Genomic DNA, 24837 nt, shown 5'->3' on the forward strand with positions numbered 1-24837 from the left:
GCGTGCGCGCCGCGGCGGCCGCCCATGGAGACGCTGGTGCACCCGGGGGCCGGCAAGCCCCCCAGCGGGTAAGGCGGCGCCCCCCGCGCGGCGCGGCGCGGCACGGAGAGGGCAGAAGGAAGCGGGGGTGGGGGGGTTTGCTTCGGGGTGTCCCCCCCCCCCATTTTGGAAAGAGCGCTGCTTGCTTTGCCCCGTCGCTTTCTGCAGTAACCCCGCTGCGGCTGGTTGCGTGTCGGTAGTCAAGACCCGCCCCTGGGAAAAGTGCGTTTTTTGTGGTGTTTTTCTTGTTGTTTGTTTGTTTGTTTGTTTTGCAAACTCTGCCTGGGTCAGGTGCTCTCCGGCATGGCGCGGAGGCGAGGCCGCGGTGTTGGCCGCGGGCGCGCCGGCCCCTTCCCCGCCGCCGCGGAGCACCCGCGGCCGGTGGCTTCCCCGGCAGGGCGGCTGGTTAATCTGCAGCCGCCAGAAGCCTTTGAAAGGTTTATTCAGCCTTMGCTGCCCGGCCGTGGTAGAGGAGGGGAAAACACACAAACAAACAAAAAAAAAAAACCCCTCAACCCAGTGGCATTTTCGAATTAAAAATGCTGTTTCTTTTTTAATAAGACTTAGTAAACCACGGTGCTGGACGGGCTCCTCTGACATTTGGCAATTCTCTGCTGCAACGGACCCGTAGTAGTCAACCTTGGCGTAAACCACATGTGGATATGTTTTTTATATATATGTATATATATACACACACACACATATATATATATAGCAAATTATTTAGGACATTGATTAAGCACCAAAAGCAGCCCCAGTGCGAAGTCCCAAGTGGTCTCTTTTGTCCAAGTAGAAGCTGGGCAATTTATAAGTGCTGTGCTGCCTACTTGCAGCRATTTACTGCTCTACTTCCCTCTGTCTGCACATGCTGCAAAAGAATGTATCGATTCAGAAGCTTTTCCATTTTAGTTATAACATTTATGTCATAAGTTCATTGTCAGCTAAATAAACAACAGTTTTTAAAGTCCATGTTGATAAACCACAGTAGTTTTGATGTGTTTAGCTTCCTTAGTTTCTGTATTTAGTTGTCTTCCAGTGCTTAACTCGAAAGTTAGTCAGAACAGGGAGGGATGGATGAAGGGAAGATATCACTTCCAGTGCTGCACTCCACGTGAACAGTTATTTCTTTGACTGCTTTGCTGCACTGTTGTAAAATGATTAATCTCTGTTCAAAATTAGTCTTACTTGATCATGACTTTTTAAACTAACCTTTTAAAGAAAAGCAATAGATACAATGTGCCTTCTCTATATGTCCTTATAAAGATTTGATTTAGTAACATAGCTGTGCTGTGAATTCTGATGAAGAGATCAGGGATGCAAATTTACATATGTGTTTTGAGGAGTAACCACCCTTCTTAAATGTATTGTTGATCAAAAAACCCATCTTGGTCACTAGGTATCAAAAGATTGATTAAAAAGTTTCAATTTCGAACAAGAATCTGTATCATTAATGCATCTCAAGGATGAAAACTGGTAGATTTCTGAGAGATCCACTGAAGTCTCAGGGGCTTTAGTAACCAAAGCTCCATGATACCTATGTACTTAGTTTTATCACTTTAAAGTGGATTGCATGATCAGACTCAGATATGAACAGAAATTAGAGTAGCTACATTAACTTCAGTCACCTTGTTCCTGACCTGGCATAAGGAGGAGAATTTAGTCTTAAGGTTAGAGTCACCTAGGATCAAGTATAGCATGGAGTGTGGGTGCTAATCTGTTCTTGCTGAACCTGCTTGCAAAGCTCTCATATGCATTAACTGGGAAAGACTGTATGTTTTATCTTAATTGAGTTAAGAGTTGAAATACTGTTGCTTTTTGTTGGAATTTGAAAGTTCTCAGTCTGGCTAAGTCCATGCTGTTGGTGATGGTTTCTCAGGAACAGTTCTAAATTCCCAGAGTTACTAGCCTTAGCACTGGATGGGTATTTGGTTTCTAACTAGGTTTTGCTTGTTCAGTGAAGAAATCCACTAGGACCAGAAAATATGGCAAGAAGGCAGCTTCATCTACTCTTGTTGATTCCCTTGTGAATCCAGAGGTGACCTGCACCTATGGAACTTGTCAGGGGAATGTTTAATTTAAGGGGACTGTGGCATAAGTATATTCCTGAATGTGGGAGGAGAAATGCTGTATAATTTCTAGCTTATTGATTGGATTGGCTTGCAGTCACAAAAGCAAGAAGTTAAAATGACTGTGGCTTTACAGTTTTGGACAAAATTTAGGCAGAGCTGGTTTGTCCCTATATAAATGATTAATAGCTCTGTTAAGAGTTTCCTTTATTAAACAGTGAACAAGTTTAATGTATCATTTGGTACAGAGTAAAAGACAGAAGACACGGCTGTGTGTCTTACACAGATAATTTGACAACATTTATTTCATGACACAGCTGCTTGACAACTGTGCATTTAAAAGCAGGATACTGTTTTTTTGTTTAAACGGCAAAGGAAAAAGTTTGTCTTGGTGCTAGAGGGTTTTTTTCTATTTCTCAATTTCAAGGAGAGTTGTAGACTTCAGTACCAAGAATTTTATTACTACTAACTGTTAGGCATGAGTTTTGCAAAGCTTTATGGAGCTTCATAGCACTTCATTTAATTAACGTTAATTTTAGATGATGAAAGTGAATTTAAGAAAAGCAGTAGCAGCACCAGAAGTGAGAATTTGTTCTTCCATAATTGTGCAACAGGTGCTAGAGGAGAGAAACGTTCCCCAGTGCCCTGGTGTCTGCAGCTGCACTCATTTTGTCAGTGAGAGCAGAAGTAGGCCTCTGTCTCTGTGTTTCTTAAATGTCTGTTTGGTGAATTTACTGACCATAATTTGGCATAATTGGCATACATCTGTCCTAAGTGGCATAGAGGAGTCGAGTCTAAAATGAGAACTTTTAGGATCAATTCTGTTCCACTCTGTTAGGAGCATCATCATCTCTCCTCAAAACMGGGGGCTTGGTTCTCCATGCTTTTTGTACAGAAAAGCTTCCYGTGTCGTCCTCAGCAAAGCAGTTAGGCCCTGATTCAGGAAAAGTCTCTATATTAAATAAGGTGTGTGTATGAGTAGGACCTTTATTTTTTGTGCTTCAGCTTCCTTCCCAATCTCGCAGGCCCTTATGATAATACTCAGCAAATGCAAGCACATATGCTAGTRGCACTTGCTTTGGAATGACTTTGGAAAAAGTCTCTGAAATATCAGTAACATTTACATGCAGAACTTCAGAATRCAAACCCTCAGGTAAAGAATAAGTCAAGCAATTTTTTGATATTATTTTATGCCTAGTCYGCATAGTTAAAGAAGTTTGTGAAACTGCATGTCTAGCCTTAAAGAAAAAAATTATTATGTGTATATATATATGTATATGCTTAGCGTATTACATGGATCCTTATTAAAAATGGAGAGCTGTTTTTTGTAGAACACTAAAATACTGATATTTCTTGCACGCTGGTCAGTTTTTGTCAGAAAACTCACATTCAGGCATCACAGGATTTAGGATATACAGAACTAATGAAGTAATTTAAATCAAAAACTAGAACAAGGGGAAAACTGGGCAAGCTGTTGTGTTTCACCTGCTTTATATAAGATCTTTGTGTATCGTACAGAATAGCAGGTGGCAAAGAATGGTGAAATCAAWTGGAAATGTAGACTAATAGCGTGGTAGTTATTTTGGGCATTCTGTTTTGACCAGTTCAAAAACTAACGCTTCTGCTTTTGCCATTGTACCTCATGTATGGTCCTGTTTTGTGCTTACCTGCTCTGGCAGGGTTCAGGTGGAGCCACTCACGTGTACCTCTGAGGCAAGGAACTTCTCTGTAACCACTCTTGGAGCACCACTGCCAGTGTTAGTCCTCTTCTCGCAGAGAGTTCAAATCCAAAATATATTTTTACATTAGTGGAGATATGTCGCGCCCCCCATCATGACTAATAGCTCAGGGTTGCTGAAGATAAGCAAGCTCGTTGTAAGAATAAGCTAAATGGCCTGATGAACGCAGTACAATCTGGTCCTGACAGCTCTTCGTCTGGAATTCTTGTTTCCTGTTTCTCCTATTTTTCTTTTCTCCTTTGCATTTTTTTTCCCTCAGAAATGTTAGCAGTGGTCCCAAGTTTATGGATGAAGTAGATGGCTCTTAGAGTCTCTTCCATTTCTGTGCTTTCTAGGGTTCAGGGTTAGTTTACACTCTCCTTTTTTCATAACTGTATCTTATTATTTTCTTTGCTGTGGATATCTGTCATACTTCTCCTTCTTATTCTTCTTTCTTCTTTTTTTTTTTGCTTCTCCTGATGCTGTTAGATGAACCATCTCTTTCCTGCTGTAGCCTCTCTCCATGTTGCTTTGTGTCTTTTCCTTGTAATTCCAGTTTGATTTCACCCCACCACCCCCAGCTCTCTTGCCTGTAGCTTTACAGCTGAGTCAAATTGCTCTTCTTTATAAAAGCACTTTATTGCTCAGCAGGTGACAGCACTACATTTTGATGGGCTGGGTCTTACTTGCCACTCTGTCTGGGCTAGCTGTACCAAGTACATTGAATTTCCAGGCTGCTGGACTAGGTGAAGCGTTCTGTGCATGAACTACAATTTAAAATGCTTGGGGTGCAGTTTTAGATGATGTTACTTAGCTTGCCATCAGAACAAACAACTTTGGGAATACTTATTTTGAAGTYATTTTGGTAAACATGTGGTTTGTGTGTAGTTCTTTAATCTTGCTAGAGAAGTGGTGTATTGTTTTTTTTTGCCAAGCAACTGAGATCAGCATGCAACCATGACTATGGCCAGAATGAACTGATGTGTTTTTTTTTTTCCTTGTCTTGAAAGGAATGATAGTTTTTTGATTATGTGTGCATATTCTTAAACATCTATGGCATTTTAAATATTTGTTAGTCTCCTCTTAGCACAGACCTGAATTGTCTTACAAGCATTAATTTAGGCTTTCTAGCAATATTCATTTGGGCTAAACTAATATACTTAGGAAACTCCCTTTTTTTAATAGGCAAAAATGTGGACATGTTTACATGACTTGCTCAGAAAGCAGCCAGGAAGCCTGTGGCAGAATCAGGGAAGGAACTCGCTTCTCCTGCATCGCAATTCAGTGCCCTAACAAGAATTCCCCTGTGCTTGGTCTTTAGCTGCTCTGTCAGCATCAGTAAACACTTGATTTTCTGGCAAAGATTATGTTCTGTATAGTGTGGCTCTCTGTGTTGCTTTGTTGTTGTGATTTCCATGGAAGTTGACAGCTCTCACATTTTAATGCTTCTTGCAAGGGTTTGGGGGGTCTTCAGAAAATTATTTTTCTTGAGTGGGTAAAGCCAGTTTCTGCACTAGAAGTTGGGAATGGAAAAAGACTTTAAACCCATGTTTTCAGATATATTTGTGATATAAGGATCTTTTCAAAGTAGCTGCTATTCCAGATAATGGAAATTCCTGCTCTTATTAACATACTAATTTTCTGAATGTATAGAGTATTTTCAGAGTTGTTAGTTGCCCAGTGAGCCAGACCGCTTATCGTTAAATAAGTAATCCTGTATATTGTTGTCATAGTTTCAGCATTACAATGTCAGCAATGAGCCAGGGGGTTGATTCATGCCAAAAAGTGAGTCACAGAGCCTGCATGGCAGGGCACTGCTGCGATAGCTGCAACATGCAGCATCTGATACCCATTTTTAGTGTTTTTGCACCAGAAATGTTGTCATTTCAGTGTTTTGTTCTCCCACCAGTTAATGAACTTCATGAGACACTGCATTTGTGCAGAGCAGTGGCTATAATTAGAGAAGTAGAAGAAAAGGTGTTGAGAGTGTTTTCTGTTCATGTTCCTTTGTTACTACTGTAGCTTCCAGGTTGAGAGTCTGTTGGACAAAAAACTTTATTTCTTACTGGTGGCCCTGTAAATTCAACCCCGTGTTTGAGAATTAAACTGCATTTTTTGTGTTCTTTGCAATGTACTACATGGACAAGAGTCAGCAGTCTCTTGTGACAGGTTTCAGTGATGATCTTAGTCATTTAGTTCAGTGATGAATTTACTCTTAAAGCTGTGGCTTTTACTACACAAAATTGCCATGACCACCCAGAAGTCCTGAGTCTTCATTTTTGCTTAAAGCAAGAAGCCAGCCAAAGATAAGCCTGGTGGTAGTCTTGAAGCTGCTGCATTGAAATTGATGTTTCCTTGGTGAGCTCCACAAATGACACATACTAGAAGAAAATCCGATCTTTCTGAGCCACGTTGGGTATTGGTGCTAACAGTAGAAACTTTACTGAATAAAATGAACGGATACCATGCAAAGTCGTACCACAGGCATAGAGGTTGAGCAAGAAAATCGCGTTTAATGTTATCAGTGTTCCAAGTATAGCCACATGGTGAAGTTCAACTGCAAGTACCAATCCAATAGTACTTAATCAGATAAGTGTTTCTTTATGTCCACAGCAAGGACTGCTAGTAAGCAGTATACAATTCTTTATTTACCATATCTGCTTTCCTTCGCTGTGTGTCAGACTTTATTTGTACAAGGGCATGCTGATCTAGTCCACTGTTACTGAAATCTTATTGTGAAGTTGAGCAAGAAGGGTTGTTTTCTTATAATCCAATGTTAAATGTTAAGTGTGGTTTCTTTTTTTTTTTTTTTTTTTTTTGAAGACCGCATGAGTACTTAGAGATTTAAGACTGAGATTCTTCCTGCGTTTTCAAACATCGTTTTAACCATTTGCTGTCTTTAATACTGTGACAATGTGCCACTACTTCTATATGATCACTTTTTTGTTAATAATTTTTGAAGTACACCTAATTATGTGATACCAATTTTCCTGAAAATGATGRTTTTGTTACAACAGAGAACAAGGAAGGTCTAAGACCTTAACACTAGTCCACCGTTGGAGATAAGTTGTCTTCTAGGTCTGGTGACTGTTTCTGTTAGTCTGCCAGCCCCCCTTCATCTGAAAAGTAATTCTATTATTTTGGGGTGAGAGTGCTGGGATTCTCCTTAATCCTTKTGTCACATGGTGTTAGGAGATGACATAAGGGAGACGAGAGATGGAGTTTTGCCTCCAAAGGTTGTGTGAAGGTCTCATGGGGCCATCTTTGTACRGAGAATCCCCTAGGTGCAGAGTCAGCTTACTCAAAGCTGATTTCTCTAGGGGAACAAGGGAAAAAGTACAGAGAGGGCAGTTTCAGATTATCAGTGTGAATCTTGTTTAAAAAGCCCTTCTCTTGTCCCTGTGCCTACTGCAGTGAGAGTTCCCCTTTGCCTTTGAGGTCTCTCGGGAGCTGTGGCAGCCTGTTTACAATGCAGGAGACAGCACAGTAGTGAACTCTGTCCAAGAGCCTTTAAAATACTATTTTTTTTTCTCTGTGTTTGCTTATGCAGAATTATTTGGGAGTATAGTAAGAACTACCTTTTGCCTGCTTTAGTAGATTCTAAAAAGATAACTGAAAAACTCTCAAGTTATTTTGTAATAGGAACAAAAATGGAATAATGTTTTACCATTCTACCACTCTTTCTGCCTTTTTATTTATTTATTTATTTTTAATTTAAGGTGAATCTCTTGCATATGCAGCCAAAACACCACCTCAGTAAAAACATCAAGGACTGCATGGCTATTTTTACTGTGCACAGGGCACGTATTGTCCTTGTTCTTTCTACCCGTGAGCTCCAGGAAAGGAGACCCTAAAATCAGTAAATAGTTTGAGCCAAATTTGAAGAAAAAACTGTTTTCTGTGTTCTCCTTTTATCTCCTTTTCTCTTGTTACAGCGCTTTATTTCCAAACGGCACGGCAGTGCTTCTGAATGCTGATGAGGGAGTATCTTGGTGTGGCTCCAGATTCTTGGTTTGTGTGGTTTTTTTTCTTTCTTTTTTCTTTTTTTTTTTTCCCCTGCCCTCCCTCTTTTCTTGAGTAACTTCTCTTGGTCCTTGGTACCAAGACTCTGCTTTTATGGATACCAGGGAAATTACTCCTGAGGRTAGAGCTCATGTTTCAGTATCAGTGCAGCTCCCTGTGCTGGAACGAGACTTGTCATGGTGCTAGCTGATTGCTTCTGGCACGTATGCAGCACTGATAAGCCTCGGTCATAGGGGRCTTTCTTCTCCACTCCTTGTCTTCTGGTGTCATTAAAATCTTGGTGTTCTGACACCTTCAGGGGTTCCTGTGACTGGTTCCATAAAGTCATTAAATAAAGCTGCAAGTAGGTCAGATCACGTTGCTAAACGGCCGGTGTCGTAATTGCTGACATTATTTTGCTTGCTTCTCGTTCCCTCTGTTCCTCTGTCTGTGCTGAGTTGGAGAGTTGCTTGGTCATCTAGTGGCAGTATTGAACAACATAACATGCTAAATTAATGTTGTGATTYTTCGATGCAAGTAATCTTGTGATTTTCTAGACATGTAAGTCTTTCATTTCCCATCTTCTCTTTCATTGCTGCTTTACTTTCACTCCCTGGATAGATGTCCCTTGTTTAGAGGGAGAGAAACAGGGACTAGGTTCTGCCTTTAGTGAGTCCTGAACTCTTCCTGCGTATCCTTGGACRTGGACTTTGTGTTGTACTGGCCTTCACCGAGGTTTGCCTGTTGTGGGAAATGCTGGGAACAAGCCAGCAGCTGCCTCAGCGTCATCCTGGAATTTAATAAGGGCTTTTATAAACCAGAAGATGCAGTTACTTCTGCATTGATGTTAGCAAGTCAAAGGTTGCTATCTTCCTATCAAGTCTGTTATTTCTGAATATGTATCAACACAAAATGAATTTCTTTGTACCAGACCTAGTTTTTCTGTTGTGAGATGTATCCATGTGTGATGGATAAAGAAGCCAGAATCAAACTTAAAAAWTAATAAAGTAAGAAAGACTATAGCTATATCTCACTTTTTATGTGGCTAAGTATGCAGCTRCATTTAATCTTAAATGTAAAGATTTATGGATTTTATGAATCATTTTGTATTTAGGAAAAGGATAAAAAGTTACTGTAAAGATTTCAAGAGTGTATTTAGGGTTGGCTTATTTTCCCCTTTCAATTCAAGACTTGTAGATCACAACCACCTTTATGGAACTACCTAGAAAGCCAGATTTAAGCAAAGTCCTTGAACTRTCCATTGATTAAGCTGTTTCATTACCAAAAGCAGAGTTGCTTCTCTCCTTACCTTTTAAGCAAATATAGTAATTAGAGTCTCTCTCTGGTTCTTGCTGGGATTTGGAAGGAACAACAGAAAACCTTGTTGACAAGGTGYCTTGTTATTCTGCAACGAATTCTGCAGCATTTCCCCAGTACTCAGTCTCACAGGTACCAGCAAAATTACTCCTCCAAGGATTATTGACTATACATTTGGTGCTCCCATCTTTCCGAGGAAGAGGAGCTGTGAACTTCAGTAGTAGTCAAACAACAGTGGATGAAAGCTGTTATTTATTATAAATATTTGTTTGCTTTTTGTAGTTCTCTTCTGTGATTAATATGCATTGTCTCAGTGGGTTTTGAGCGCTCAGTGGTGCCAGGATCAAAAATCAGGGTCTTCCCCCCCATCCCTTGCTATATATATTCTTTCCTTTTAAATTTTGAAGTTTTTCCTCTCAGCTTATATATGGCAGCAGAACAGAATCCGATGTTTTGATGTTTTCTCTTTTTTTTTCCTTATGCTTCCTTTTTCTTTTTTCTTTTTGAAGGCTGCTAATGTAGTATTGTACAGAATGAGTGGTAGGGGCAGGGCAGACTTGGATGCTGGCTGTGTCGGTGGTTTCTGGGGCTCTGTTGGGACAGAGATGGCAAATCTGCTCGCACTTCTCAGGAAAAGGAGCATAGCGAAAATACTGGTTAAGCGTTCGATGCAATATTGAAAAAGGGGCTTTTGCCAGCCACTGTGCAGCAGCTTTAAATTGTAAGACCCCTTTAGCACGAGGGGAACAGGATGCATCATCTTAATGCTCTGCCTCAGAGCTGAAGAGCCTGGGCAGTTCAGTTTTGTTGCTGTCGGGTGCCGGTCCCGGTCGTGGGAACCCAGCGGAAGAAGCTAACGAAAGGCAGGGGAGTTCAACGCCTGTATTCCCCCACCTCTCCTTTACCGGCAGTTGCCTTTATTTATGTTGTAGTAGACCTCAAAGTGCCTTGTTTCCACCAGTATTTTGCAGGGAAAGCGCTTTTCGCTGCTGACAGTGCCTTGTCCACGTTGTTCRAGGATGACAGTGTCAGTTGTTTCTGACCTTGCTGTTGTTCTTTTCATGAGACCTGGCTGTACTAACGTTGTCCTCAAAAGCCTACCGCTTGCCCTGACCTTCCGGCAGTCCTCCTTACGGACGCTGCCCCATCTCTGCCTTTGTTCGCTGGTTATCGTTGCGTATTCTCAAATTTGCCGCGGTGACTTTGGAGTGAAATCCCTTTGCGTCCTGGTGGTTAAACACCATGCTTTCTCCTGTTAGAGTGAGATCTGCGTCTATTGGAAAATGCGTTACACATATAAAACTGCCTCGGGTGTAAAACCTGTTTATACAGATACCTTGGGTTTTGTGCCATGAAAAGCACTGTAAATTCCCTGGACTGCTTGAGTTTCRTAAAGAGAAACAAAAAGAAATGAAAGAAATGGTGCTTGCAATGCATTGCCAATTATTTATATAACTAATCTGCTCCCCAAGAATAATTTCTGATTTTTAAATTCCATTTAGTACCAAAGCAGTAGAAAAAGAATCTCTAACTACCTCATTTTCTTTTTCAGTTTAGATACCTGGAAAGAAATTGGCAGCACTGATTTTCTTTTTTTGGTATGCAAATTAATTTTTTTTCTCTCTTACTTAGTGATGTATGGAACTGGTTTTGGCCACTCTTTTTTAATGTAAATTCCCACCTACCTTTGTTAGCATAGTATAAACAACTCTGTGCGGTATCTAAAATATTAAGCTGTGTTCATGTAAATAGTCTATGTGTGTAGAGCCAAGGTGCCGAGCTTCAGCACCGCGCAGCACACCGTGACTGGGGGCAGAGCTACATGTCTCCAGTACAGATGCACGCTCTAAGTGACTGACCTAAAAAGGCTGCCTCAAAAAAGGGAAATATATCCCACTGCTTCTCTTTTGCAGGTTATCTTAATAGTTCTGTCTTTTGATTAATTGCAAAGACGTGCTTACGCGGTTTCTTTTTTCCCCGAGCAGATGGCAAGGACCGTGTCACCAGCACGGCGGCTGCGTTTGGCTTTCCGTCTCGGCCGCGAAGGGCAGAGTTACTTGGAAAAACAGAATGTGAAAGCTCAGATTGCACACGAACCCCTTGTGCTGTGTTGAGCATCTGGCTACCTGTAGGCAACCGTAGTCAAATGTTTATAAATCTTTCATAAGTATTATTTGTATGGAGACAAAGCCCCAAATCAGCAGCAGGGGTTTTCCTGGATTAAATTGCTTTCCCCAAGCCTTAGTTAAGATTAAAGCCTTCAAGAGAGACTTCTTTTCTCAACTTTGTACGCTGTTTTTCTTTTTTTCTTTTTTTCTTTTTTTTTTTTTTTTTTTACCTCGTACCGAGGATATACCAGCGGTTACAGAAAGAAAAAACAGTAAATGTCACAGGAAGCCATAGTACTATATTTATGCATTTGAGACAGGAAAAATGGTCTTGTTTTCCAGCAACCAGATATATGTATGCTGATACAGAACTTGGGAAAATACTTAGAAAGCTTTGGGAACCAGGTGTACTTGAGACTTCATGTTTCCATTATGCTTTTTGCTTGCCACTTGTTCACAACTGTGCTTACGACAGAAAGTAGGGGTTCTTGGTAATTAAATTATATAGGCATAGCAAGGTCCCCACAAGACCTTTTTGGRGAGTTGTCTGCTTTCTTCTGTGGGTTGCTCTGCGTGATGATTTTGAGTAGTGTACGTATAACTTAGGGTATAGATCAATGGTTCCTGCACAGCTCTTTAGTTCTTATGTACAGGCGGTCTTAGTAGCAAGGCTTTGTAGTAATGGTAAGCATAAAAGAGAATGAGTATTTGGCGCTGGCCTACATTACTACTCATAGAAAGAAATGTACGTCCTCCTTTGGCTCTGCTGATTTCGTAGGCTTTCTGGAGATTTAAAAGCACATGCTTTGCAAATTTCAGCCTGTCTGTATGAAATTTGGACATAAATTATTTACAGAGTTACAGATGGAAGATGTAAAAACTGTACTTTGTGCAAACATGTATTGTTTAAAATGGAAAATAAATGCTACTGTGCAGGACCTTGCTTCTGGAGCCAAATGCCCACTGTGTCATACAGCTGTGGCATTCCTTCCAGAATTGGTCTGGAGTCCGTTTACAGCTAACAAATGTCTATGTGCTAGATGCATTTACAAGGATAACAATTTGACAGGCAGTGCAAGCTACAGATTATAAGCTGTAYGTGGGTAACTTTGTCCTGTTCAAACGTGCCTTCCTTCGGAGGGGATACTGTTGAGTTGAAACTAAATTCATGAGGTGGCTTCTGATCCTCAAAATGCTTGCGGAGGTGGAGGAGGAGGAGGACTGCGGGATATCCATTTTTATTGCTGTGTGGTAGAGCGCAGCCATGTTGACATTTGATGCAGACGCCCGATTGCCTGAAATTCTATATAGTCTTGCATCGCTCAGTGCTTATGACACATAGATGGTGCGTTTCTGTCTTTTGGCAATGGTGCACACGGATTTCACGAGAGGATGGGTTTAGGTCTTCCCAGTTTTATTAAATTTGTCTAAGAGCACATCCCCTGGAGCTCAGAATAAATAGAAATCATTTGGAGAAATCACTTGGAAAAAAATGAAGCTGCCCTTTGATAGTGAAGTTTATTATTTCTAGTCTTTTTAAATTCTCTCTTCTAAGTTTCTGATTTTTGCAGCAGGGCAGAAGAGGAGAATTACATGCTTCAACTTATATTTGGAGTGCAGTCATTGCTATTCTGGTGTTGCATTTTAAAGCAGTTGGAATGAATTTCCTCTGTCATTGCTTATCTTCTGGCYAAGTTGTTGTCTGCAAAATCTTCTGCTTTTCGGTCCTTGCAGCCCTCGGCTGCAAAATCCTATCTCTGAACGTAGCTCTGACTCACTATGCAGACTTAAAACAACACTTCTGCGACTCGGACGGCGGCCCCGCTGCCAGCGGTGGCCCAGGCCCAGCAGAACCCCGGGGTGCGTGAGCACACGATAATCCAGTCTGTGATAAGGTAGAAAGGTTCAGAAGGGCCCAGCTGCATAAATTGCTTTCCTTAAATGACAGGCGTACGTGCGGAGGACTGAACCAAGCTACCTGATCTAGGCCGTGGGCTGTTGTCTTTTTCCCTGACGCTTTCCACTTCTTTGTGCAAGTTTTACCCAACCAGGGATTCACGTGCTACGGAAAAAAATGCATTATCGCGGGGGAACAGGTTTGTCTGTGGAGGTGTGGTGATACTTGTCAACTTTTACGTGGTTACTTGTAAATTTTATAACTGGCATGTTCGAAGAAACACTTCTAAAACCTTAGGTTTGGGCTTGTAGGTAGCATTTAGGTAGACCATATTGACATCCGTTCTCAGTCTGATTCCGGCTCTTCTCAAGCCTGAGCAGTGTTCTGATACGCATTTTTGTAATCACATAAAATTGATAGGAAGCCATCTGACCTCTAGTTGCGGATCTATATATTGGTATCGGTTCGCTTGTCATGTCTGAGTATGCCTCTGTTTAAATCAGTCTGTAGTTTATATGTTCCCCAATTACTACAGTTTGCATATATAAATGTATTCTAATAGAGTGGTACTCCAGTGAATACTTAAATGGGAGAACTGAGTAGGTAACACACTGATTTTTCGTAGTGAATAATGTTTTCCTTTTTAAAATACATTTAATACTTGTGTGTTAAATTATTTTGTCACAAATAACTTGATTTGTATGTACATATTCAGTAAATTGAGCTATATCATTTTAGTGCTTTAGTACATTAAAAATTTTTTTTACTTGCCTCTGACTATATTAATGTTCAGAACGAATGAATGTTGAGTAACTTTATAATATCACTATGTAAGTCAGGGAATTCACTTTTAGTCACCAAAATTAAGTATAATGTACAAAGAACAGAGACCTTTTCATCTGCTAAACTGGCATAGTCTTGAGTGAAAGCTCAGAACTTTTCTTTCCTGGTGGCAGTTTAATTTTCCAGCTAAGCTTAAATTAATATTTTAATATCCGAATCCATTCTAACAAAAACATGCCTGTGAAAATATGAGGGTTTTTTAATGCAGTGGAAATATATGGCATATCTTGTATGTTTTGGGTTCATAGTGAAGAAATTCTAGTTTAAATAAACTACAACAATTTGTCTTCTGGGTGTGGGGGGGATATTTTTCCTGGAGTAAGTTGTAATATGCCCAGCTTCTTTCTTATTTTTCTTCTTCCTCCTTCAAATATTTCCTGAAGTGACCAAATCAAAAATAACTTTGTTTTGAGGCGTTCGCTGTTGGTTAATTTGAATGATCTTGATATACATAGTACATTTTGAAATACGCCCTCCCGCTTATCACGTTAAGTYGCTCGCTGTTTCTAAATATACGCCTGTATTTTAAAGCAGCAGCAAAGGCGTGCGTGCGTACTACCCATTCAGAGCAGGGTTGCTAGATAGGGAGGGACCTGCTGGTAACTTGAGAACAAGAGCAGATGCTAAATTAGCAGCTGGATCGTTAGTAACGAGTCCGCAAATGTCTGCTGGGAAATGATCTTCTTTGGGCGCATGGAGCGTGGGTGTGTGGGTTATTCAGAGTTTCTAACATGTAGCTGCTCTTTGCCCATGACTCAAAGGAAAGCCATGGAGCTATGAGGATATTTGTTTGCAATGTGACTGGTGATTTGTTTCGTTGAAAGTGTAGACTGCATTTATAAACTTGGTTTTCTACCAGACTTTCTTTTTTTTTAAAAAAAAAAAAAAAAAAGGCATGAAATTATGGAAGTTATAAATGAGTATAAGTTTCAGAAGATTGCAGTCAGCATTTTAGCTGCCGAATTAAGCAAAAAATACTAAAAGACCTTAGGAAAAGCAAATAATGTTGTAAGGGCACCGTTAGTAATCCCACAGTTATGTTCTGTTTTCACCATTAATATTAATAGCTATTTGACCATAGACTGCGGTCAGAAATAGATCGGATTGTGACTGGATCGCACCCTAAGTTGTGGTTGAGTAGTTGTGGATAACAAGTGGCATATGTGTTAAGGGGTAGCCAAGTGGGAGAATCGGAATAAATAAAAGTTTGGGGGGGGAAAAAAAAAAAAAAAAAAAAAAAAAAATCAAAGAGTTGTCAGAATAGTGCCATTTATTTAGGAGAAAAAAATTCCCTTTGTCTAAGTCTCCAAGTCTCCTGTGAAGAAACGTTTGAAATCTCTCCGAAAGGCTGGTCTGGTCGACCACTGCCTGCCCCTCCGTCCTCGTCTCCCCTGGCCACCCGCAGCCGTGTTGCTTGCTCCCCGTAGGCAGCAGTGGGAAATGCAGTGTATGCAGCACCTTTCGCCTACGGCGATTATACCCGTGATGCTCTTTTTTTAATAGTTCAGGCTGTACTGGTGAAGTGAGCTTGTGTTGTTCCCAGACGGCCACAGAAGCGAAGGAAACCCCCTCCAAAATCCTGTCTGGACCCAAAGCAGTGATTGAAGGTGTGGAGGTGCCCTGCTCTGCTGCGCTCTCCTGGGGTGTTTTCACTCCCCTGCCAGCAGCCGACCGAAGGTCGGGGGGAAGTTGAGGCTTTGGGGCTGGCAGTGAGGTTTGCGGGACTTCGGTGAAGACGTCAGGAGTGGACCTGCCGGGTGCCAGGACGATCGTGTGGGGATCCGCAGGAAACCCCTYGYTGGGTATGGGSGCCTCGGGCRTTTTTGAGAGGGGAGTACGAGCTCRGGCTCCCCTTCTCCGGAGAAGATGAAGAAGAAACTTCCAAATAACTGTTTCCCTTTGTGAATCCTTTCTGCTAACTGTCCTGGCAGCAAGACCAGGTCTAGTCTTCCCTTTCCTGAAGAAYTGAGTATCTGTCTGAATGACAGGGAAAAGCTAAAGTCAGCGGGTTTCTGTGGGAGCAAAAAAGCCCAAGAAAAGACAGGCTGACGTGAAAGTTTTAGCCATGGTTTTGAATTGCGTAGTGGCTATATATAGTTTAAAAAACAAAAGAAAAGAAAAGTTCAATATAGAGTGTGTGTGTGTGTATATATATATATATATATATAAATTTAAAATACATACATACAAACCTGTAAGAAACTGGCTGACATGTTGTTTTTTATTGTATGTATGTACACACAAATCTTTTAATTAACATGTTGCTCATATGATAGTATAATGCATATGCACGTTTGTGAAGGCTATGTAGTATTACTCGGGTCAAAGTACCTATATGGGAATGATTTTCTTTTTTTAAAAAAGAAGTCACTCTGTAACAGCTTTCTTATGGGGAGATGAAGCAGTATGATTCTTTAATTGCCTGTCTGAGAAGAGTTGCTTTTCTTCTATCTGTATGCATGATTTAGCCTAAATGGAAAAGCAGTGTAACTTGCTGTAAACRGTCAAGACTGCTGCACGTACTGACGGGGAGTCGAAGTATTCTGCTGTGTGGCTGATGCATAAACACGCTCCCTGCAGGAAAGGGGGTGGGATGGYGAACAGTGAGGGGTCACTGAGATCCCCAGGCCAACAGCAGCTACAAGATTTCTTTTTTTCTTTCTTTCTTTCCTTTTTTTTTTTTTTATGATCAATTTTACAAAATATTTAAATATATTTTAAAGAAGTAAATAGCCCCATCCTCCTGCCCTGCGCAGCATCCCTGTGAGCTTTTGTTGCTTGCAGCGTGTTCTTCAGGTGACGCTCATGCTTGAGCAGCAGTCGAGCTGTTTCTGTGTACAGTTATGTAGGTTAAMCAGTTCACTCTATATACCTTCTTGTTCTAGTTTATTTTTTTCTAGGTAAGAGTTCTGTGCAGTTTTATATATGCACTTCCATACTGCAAGCCAAAACAAAAATCCTGATGCTATATGTTCAAAATACTGTAATTATTCAAACACAGTGGTAATGTAAAAGCATCTGCAGTCTCATATCTGGCACGATAGTTTTGAAGCTTTTGGGTATTGCCTACTTYTATTTCCAGCATTTAGTATCAAGCCAGCCTATGGGAGTGGATTCCATGGTCTTTGCACATGAGACCTTTTACAGTATAGATTTGCATTTGATTCTGCTCGCTTTCCTGGAGTTAGCAGCCTGGTGTCACCAATGTGCCTTAACACCTCCTGAACAAGTGTTGTTTTCTTCATTAACAGGCCTTGATATTCAGRATCAGAAAGCTCATACTCAGTCAAATTCATATTTGTGCTAGTGTGCATCATTTCCTAAAGCTTTCTGAATGCATGCACTGTGTGTGATAACAACATTGTAGATGACCTGGAAAGCTCAGGATCGTCCTGCAGGTAATTCGCAGCAGAGAGCTGACTGTTGCATGTGTAGGGAAGAAACCAACTATAAATCTCATTCTCTCCTCATTTATATGAGTGTAAATCAGAAGTATTTCAGTATAAATTGGTGATTTATGAGACAGGAATCACTTTTTCTTAAGTGATGTGACTCTTCAGATTTTTGGTGCTRTGCAACACTTTAATAGAGATTACATAACTATTTAAAAATCCAACTACTACAGATGTAAGTGTTGTTATTTATCATAATTGAACTCTTCTTTGAGAATTTGGGGAGCTGATCTATGAAGTCTGGTTTCTCAGTCCAAGGAACRTCCTCAGCTCTGCTTATGTGCAAGAAGTGATGAGATTATTTGAGAAGTTTGTAAGAACCTTTTAACATCTCATATGCCTGAACTTCAACTGCACTTGGGACTGAAATATTTGCCCAGATGTCTTCATSTCTGTTCTGTCAAATGAATTATATCCTTTGAAATTTTGGTTAATKAGTTCCAAGTTACTTTTCTACTTCCTAAAACACTAAGAACTGTGCAAAGAAGTTATCACAAGCAACGACTCCACCTTGGAAGTATCTGGTTGAAGTAAAACCTAAGGCTCTGCTCAGTTTTAAGTAAAGACTTGTGATTGCTTCGGCGCTGCATTACCTGCGAGAGAGAAGTAGCTCAGAAATCATACTGCATGCATTTAATGCTCTCCTTATCTTTATTGAAGTTCCTGAGCTGCTGCAGAAGCTAAAAAAACTCAGGTATATGTTAGAGCAGCCCTTTGGAAAGCTTTTAATTATGCATCTAGATGTGATAGCAATCGCTTTTTTTCCAGCAAACTTGTTGAGTTTAGGATGGGAGGTATTTTCCCTTGGTGTATGCATAACACATTCTTGAAAACCTTTTCTGCAAACTAGAGGTGTTTTATATTGGCCAGCCTCCTAACTAGAGTCAGTCCATGTTTCTGAGACAAGTGAATTTTGCAAATGCAGGCACAGTAATGGGTGCCCTAACTATATGAACCCTGATACTGTACAGAGAACCTACTTCTGTGCCTGCACTGCATTGCAGTGCCTGCATTGCAGGAACGGGGTCCAGGTGGAGGTTTAATACACAGTTCTGAGACTGGAAGGCCACATTAAAATACGGTGATAATGAACAAAATTCTTTTCAGTCCACCACTCCCATCAGGAAAGAGGAACAGGTCTTTTGGCTTGTTTATTCCTTTCATTATAATATTGCCCTAGACTCTGATCATAACAGATGAGCAAAGATGGGTTATTTTGCTGTAATGAGATCCAGCTGCTGGAAAATATGATCTAAGCATTCAGACAAAACCTAGTATCTTTGGAATCTGTGTGAATGCAGAATGTTGAAAGTTGAAATGACACAGCAGAGCAAACAATCAGATGAAGTTTTAATCTACTTACAGGTGCTGTATGCTCTTTCTGATTTACTTGAATAAGCCAAAGAGCAAGTGGGCCTGATGCACCTTAGTCATTAGGAGGGATGTGAAGAATGCTCATTAAATGTTGTTATGAGACTCTGGGTGATCTGGGAGCCTCTGCGGGTGTTGCTTCCTTAAAGACAATCAATTGGGGTGTACCCATTTCACTGCACGCTTTAGCGTAGATCTGGTATGATGTAGCTTTCTTGCTTTCTCCCTCCTCTTTCTCTCCTGGCACATCTTGCATGCTTTCAGGTGTACCCTGACCATTGGTTTTCTCCTCTGCTGGTTGGGCTTCGTAAGCCTCCATCCAGTTTTTTTTGCTGACTTGAATTATTAACATGTCACACCCTTCTGAAGTTACTGTTTTGACTCCATAGCTTTAAAGCAAGAACCGTTTTTCCTGACTTAAAACCACTTGACCTGGTTATGTGCCCCTCTGTATTCAACAGTCAGGTCTAGAAAGAATCCACTTCTGTGCATTGGATTATTCTTGGCCAAAACTATTTCTAAGATAACACAGGTGTTGCAACATATAAATCCACTTCAGAGAGGAGGGCATGAACACAGCTAGCTCAGATCCCGTACATTCCTGTGACTTTGTGATTCCATGAAACCTGTCCAGAAAAGACACCAACTTGCAAAGAGAATGTGCTGTTCTGTGTAAATTGAGGCTTGGCTCTGAGAGAGGATTCTTTTTTTTTTGGGGGGGGGGGGGCCGTTTCCCTTTCCTATCCTGGCTGCCTGCACACAGAGGGGCTGTTGTTGTTTAGCAACCAAGAACTCATTGATGATCAGCTATGAATATAAATCCGAGACCAAGAAAAGCAAAGCAGGGCTCCAGTCCCACTAAGGAAATGGTTTCTCTTTCGTTGCCCTGGGAGGATAAATATGAAAGAGGGGTCATATTTTAGCCGTTCAATTTTAAGTGATTTCTAGGTGAAATTTTGCCCAAGTAAATCACRTGGGTGTACTGTCTGAAAATAGCTGAAATCCCTTTCACCTATTTGTTTTCATCTAGCTGAAAATTAACATTGTAAAGAAAGTGGCATAAATGCAAAATCTCATTTTGTTGAGTCATTTTAGAGAGAAAGGGTAGCATGCTGTCTGCATTTTATACCTGAAGAAACATGCCCAGCAATATGCCCAAGACAGCGGGATAGATGTGACCCGTTTCTTGCCTCGTAATTCTGTGCTGAATCCTTTAGATTGTTTGTTTGCTATAACAACGTGCTGATGATAAAGCTATTACTTATTAACAATGAATACTTCTGACTGATGACCCTCAAATTTCTTTGAGGAGGGGAGGCAGGAGAAGGTACCCYGCTCTTTTCTTATGTGATTTGAAGCTGAGTAAAGAAAAGATGAGAGCTTTCAACTTGCATCAAGCACTTGAAGAACAAAACCATAGGAGTGCTGCTTTTAAATCYCTTTGCTGTCCTTGAAAACCTGAGAACATTATTCTTTGGGTTTGGCAAAGCCCATATAAGTTGAAGTACTGTTAACATCAGGTAGAGAATGGGATTTTTTCCATTCTTAATTTTTATTGTAAAACAAACTGTGATGTCCCTGAGCAGCTGGTTGTGAAGGACCTCTGGAGAGGCGTTAACCCAGCTGGTACTGTTCCAGTTGTCAGCCCTAGCTTGGTTGCACTCTTCCTTCTGTGACCTTTCCTTTCTAAAATTACTTCATGAAAATGAGGCTTGATCACTAATCCCACTTTATGTGTAAAGTTTATTTTTGCATTCAGATAACTATGTTACTCTTACTCACATGATATATCTGTGGGAAATTTTACCTAACATCTTTGCTATCCTACATCCAGTAGTAGACAAGAGAAGACTTTTGGGCTGAGTGGTTGGATTGAGTGGAGAAGGTGTTGATCTCAGAAGGAAACAAAAATGGTCCTGAGCTGTTGGAAGTGGGAATCTGGCACAGAAGGCAGGAATAACTTGAGGAAGGTTCTGGGCCCAGTAGCTGGATTTCATAACCTAAAATTTGGAAGGCTGGGTGATTTAGAAGACCGTGGGAGAGAAAGGGATGATTTTCTGGACAGCATTTGGAGAGTGAGTGGGTTTCTGTCTGTCTTTTTGCTCACTTTTGTGAAAATCTATGGATGCCTCACTTTCTGAAGGGCCAAGACTTGCTCATGCAYGCTTCCACCCCCCCACCCACACCCCAGTTGGAGGACTGATTTGTCCTTCTACTTTTGCTCCTACAATTCAGTTGTGATTTTCAGCTTTCAGGTTCATACCTGTTGCAGTATGTACGAGTCTCAGTAGCAGGCAGGTTGATAAAGACGTTAACATGTAGATTTGTGCCAAAAAAATGGTAGTGAGTGCGAAGAGGGTGGTATTCACAAAGAGGATGCTTATAATAACTTACATGCTTTGTAAGTCTTTGACCCTGAAAATGYGGAGGATTTAACTTTGGGAAATAATAAGCAAACAAAGAAATGTGAATCTTTGGACATGGTAGTTGAAGGCAGAGACTTCACGGATGTTGCTGTTTGTCATATCTTGATTTGATGAGAGAGAAAAGCTTATGGTGGTTACCACAAGCTTCTGTCCGCTACCACAGAACAGAGAGGACAGTCTGTCCACTGTAGACTGGTGATGCTGGTATGAAAATACTATGATTTTGTTATCTAACATTGGAGCTTGTGGGAGATGATGTACAAATATTCTTTCATTAACTTTTATTTAGGTTTATTTTTCTCTTTGGTTTGAGAAGGCAAAATACATGTGTTTAGTTGTTTTTTATGGCATCTATTCAGATAGGTTGAACATTGAGCTGTGTGTCCCCCTCAGAATGTCAAATTTCTGTCATAAAGGACAGCTGACACAGTCTTGCAGACACAATCTTGCAGATTATAAATGATAGAGATACAAAGTTCAGAAGTGTTCCAGAAGTGGATGCTCTTCTGTATTAAGTCTGGGACCAGACAGGTAAGAGAAGGGAATGAGGAGCTCGCTTGGAGGAAGCAAATCAGCCTAATGGTTTGAACTGCCAGGGGTTTGCTGCCTGTAGAAGATTGTTGACTCCCTTAGAATAGACTTTTAATCGTGTAAAATATATTAAAACATACTTCAGTGGGATTCCTTTATGGCTGTCAATCGTAGCTCACCTCTTAATTCAGCGTGAGCAGGAAATCCTTGCTTTGGTGTACGTTRCTGTTCAGAGGGAGGCATACTCTGCCCCTGCGGCATTCTTTCTTGGTGAACTTGCAATAACAGCAGCTAGAAGAACCCTAGCTGTTAMTGTTCGACATCAAATTATTGCCTTTTTGAACTAATATTACAACATGCCAGCAGAGTTCTGCAATGTTCAAGCTACAGATCAGATTCAGATTAAATTCATCATGCATTTGAGTGCATCAGGTACTGATCTACATCATTGCTGTGGCTTCTGAGAGCATATTTTTAGTCTTGTACTAAAGTCAGATCTTTCTGCTTCTACTAATGCATCTTGTAGCTCCTCTGCTACTGTAGTTTCAGATTACTGTTGTTGCAAGCAAGATCTATTAAAAATGAGTGTAAAGAATAGCTTGCTTCAGGGTATCCTAAATACAAAAGAAAATAACAGAGATTTTTTTCCCCTCTGTTGAAGCTTGTATTCAAAATTCAGTATTTTATCACTTTTCTGTGATAGTATTTAGCATCAGATATAAACATGATGAGAAATTATGAATTGCAAGGCTGACTTCAGCTCAACCGTTGGCACTGTCAGGATGCCCCTGTTTAATTCTGTACTAAATATCCTTAATTCATCTTCCATTTTCTTCCATAAACCAGAGACAAGTGACTCGAGGTGAAAAAGCACTACCTCAGGAAATTTGCTTACTAGCTGTCTGAAGTTGAGGGCATCTATTCACTGCAGCATCTACCCAGGGCTAGAAATTACGTGGATGTAAAGATGCATTAAATTGCTATATCAGTGTYTGATAATGCCTCCAAATGAATAATGACATACATACGTGCACACTCAGACTGCAGCAGGTGTTCATTTTTTCACTTCTGAAAAGTGTAGTTCATACACACAGTCTTCTGCCATGTGTACCTTGGCAATATTTGAAATCTGGCACAGTGGCCTTAGTGTTCAATTCCCGGATGGATCTAACTGTCGAATGAGAACRCCTAGCACAATATTTTTCTTTCAGTGAGAATTCTTGGGGAAAAAAACCTGATGAACAGTCAGGAGAGAGAATGTAGTTGAAGGGTTTATTTTTTTTTATTTTTTATTTATTTTACTCATCACTCTCTTATTCTCAGCAACATCAAGTACATGTTCCCCATAATACATAGTCCCATTATATTGACTGTAAATCACTATTTCCGCTTTTCTTTCTTGCTCCAGAATTGGATACAGTAGAATAATTATTGTATATGCAGCGGTAGTACAGAAGTGGTCTTTTTTCTGGTACACAATGGCTTGCTTGTGATATTGAAGATTAGCTTGCAGCAGATTACTGAAAAAAGAGCAGATATACTGGGTATCTGGCAGTACTAGGTTTCTCTGCAGATTCTTTTCAGCTTGAAAGCACGGCACTTTTAACAGTGGTCCAGTTAAGCCTGGATAGAGCGTTATTTCCGTTCTTAAAAATAATTAAAAACATAAAAATGAAGTTGTTTTAAATTAACAGAGAAGTTGCAGYGTGATAGATTTCACAGAATTAGCTGATGAGAATACTAAGGAGGTAAAGTTCCAAAATGCCCAACTCTTAGTCTTCCTCTGTGGGAAAAACAACAAGATCTAATAGTATAATAGCACCAAATGCTTCCTGTATTCTTGCTCTTGATTTTTGGAGGGAGKGGGCACAAGGCTTCCCCCTTCTCAATTTCCATCTCAGAAAAAAAAAGCGGGGRGAGGGTAGCTGGCCTGCCTTATATTGGTGGCTGAAAATTGTGCTCAAAATATAAAATATTACTCCTTATTAGGGCACAGGTAATTAGTAGTAGTAGTGCATTATAGATGAGTGATCCACTTGTAATATGGAATGGAAAAGACTGAACAATTTTGGAATAAGAGTAATGTTTCCTCTTGCTTGTTTCCCACCTGGATTTAGGATTTTTTCTCCTTTTACAAGTTTTTAGCTTTATAGTGTTTCACTGTTCTTTTTAAGCATAATTTTATTTGAGGATGACAGAGGACAGGAWAAATTTGACAGACCATGCATCTGTCTCTGCCTTTTCTGTCTCTCTTTTATTTTCTACTACTTTTGTTCCTGCTAATTCCCTTTTTCCTCCTCTTTCCAGTTTGTGCTACTACGCCTTTTTTATCTCCTAGTTTTTTTCCTGATGCCTTTCATCATAAGGATATGATTCTTTTTAGAAATCATAGGTGCTACTAGTTTCTTCCAGCCTACTAAGTCTTAGAAAGAAAAAACTGCTATTATATCCTGATATTTATAGTAAACCAAATAAATAATGATCATTAAAAGAAACCACACAATGCTTTCCCGTTCTCTAGTAATAAAATGCTATAAATATATTTCATAGCCATCATTCCTTTTATAGGTTTTAATTGTAGAAAGCCTTCTAGTTCTGTTGGTATAATGTCGTTTGGAAACATCTTTAGATCTCCATACATTATACATAGTTTCCTTTAATAATTTTATGTAATTATTTTTTGAGTTAGGAAAAAATGAAGTTGTCAACTTCAGTCAATTCGAATAGAAATTTCTCTCAAAAATGAAGTTCAGGAATTGAATATGCGAGTTAGTGAAGAATGGATTGTTTCATTGGTAAATTAGAGTTACTCAACTGAAATAATGGTCAATGCTAACATTTATGCGGGGGATTAACCTCTTATAAATTTTGTTTCTGTAAGTGTTGTTAAAAAATGAACAGTCCTTTTTTTCCCCTCCTCTTTTCTTCTGTTCTTTTTTCCTCCCTTCTCTCCTTATAGTGTAGTTAATGGAGATGCTTACTGGCCTTTTGATTAAAACAAGTGAATGACAGTGTGAGTTGCACAGCTTTTTCAAAGGAAAGGGGATTCCTCCTTCAGCTCTTGGTG

At 40.2% G+C, this 24837-nt stretch overlaps 1 protein-coding gene across 6 annotated transcripts in view; it reads left to right on the forward strand.

Moving 5' to 3' along the window:
* The first annotated feature begins 6 nt into the window (after nucleotides 1-6).
* COBL (cordon-bleu WH2 repeat protein) overlaps nucleotides 7-24837 on the forward strand; it is a 158541-nt gene continuing 133710 nt past the window's right edge. For all 6 annotated transcript variants that reach the window (XM_085305456.1, XM_085305457.1, XM_085305461.1 and 3 more), the window contains exon 1: nucleotides 7-68. In XM_085305456.1, coding sequence (XP_085161582.1) covers nucleotides 25-68 — 44 coding nt within the window. In that variant the 5' untranslated portion in view covers nucleotides 7-24. The remainder of the gene's footprint in view (nucleotides 69-24837) is intronic.

The sequence above is a fragment of the Rhea americana genome, unplaced genomic scaffold, assembly GCF_003343005.1.
Source record: "Rhea americana isolate MKP2758 unplaced genomic scaffold, rheAme1 scaffold_220, whole genome shotgun sequence".
NCBI classification, from domain to species: Eukaryota; Metazoa; Chordata; class Aves; order Rheiformes; family Rheidae; genus Rhea; species Rhea americana.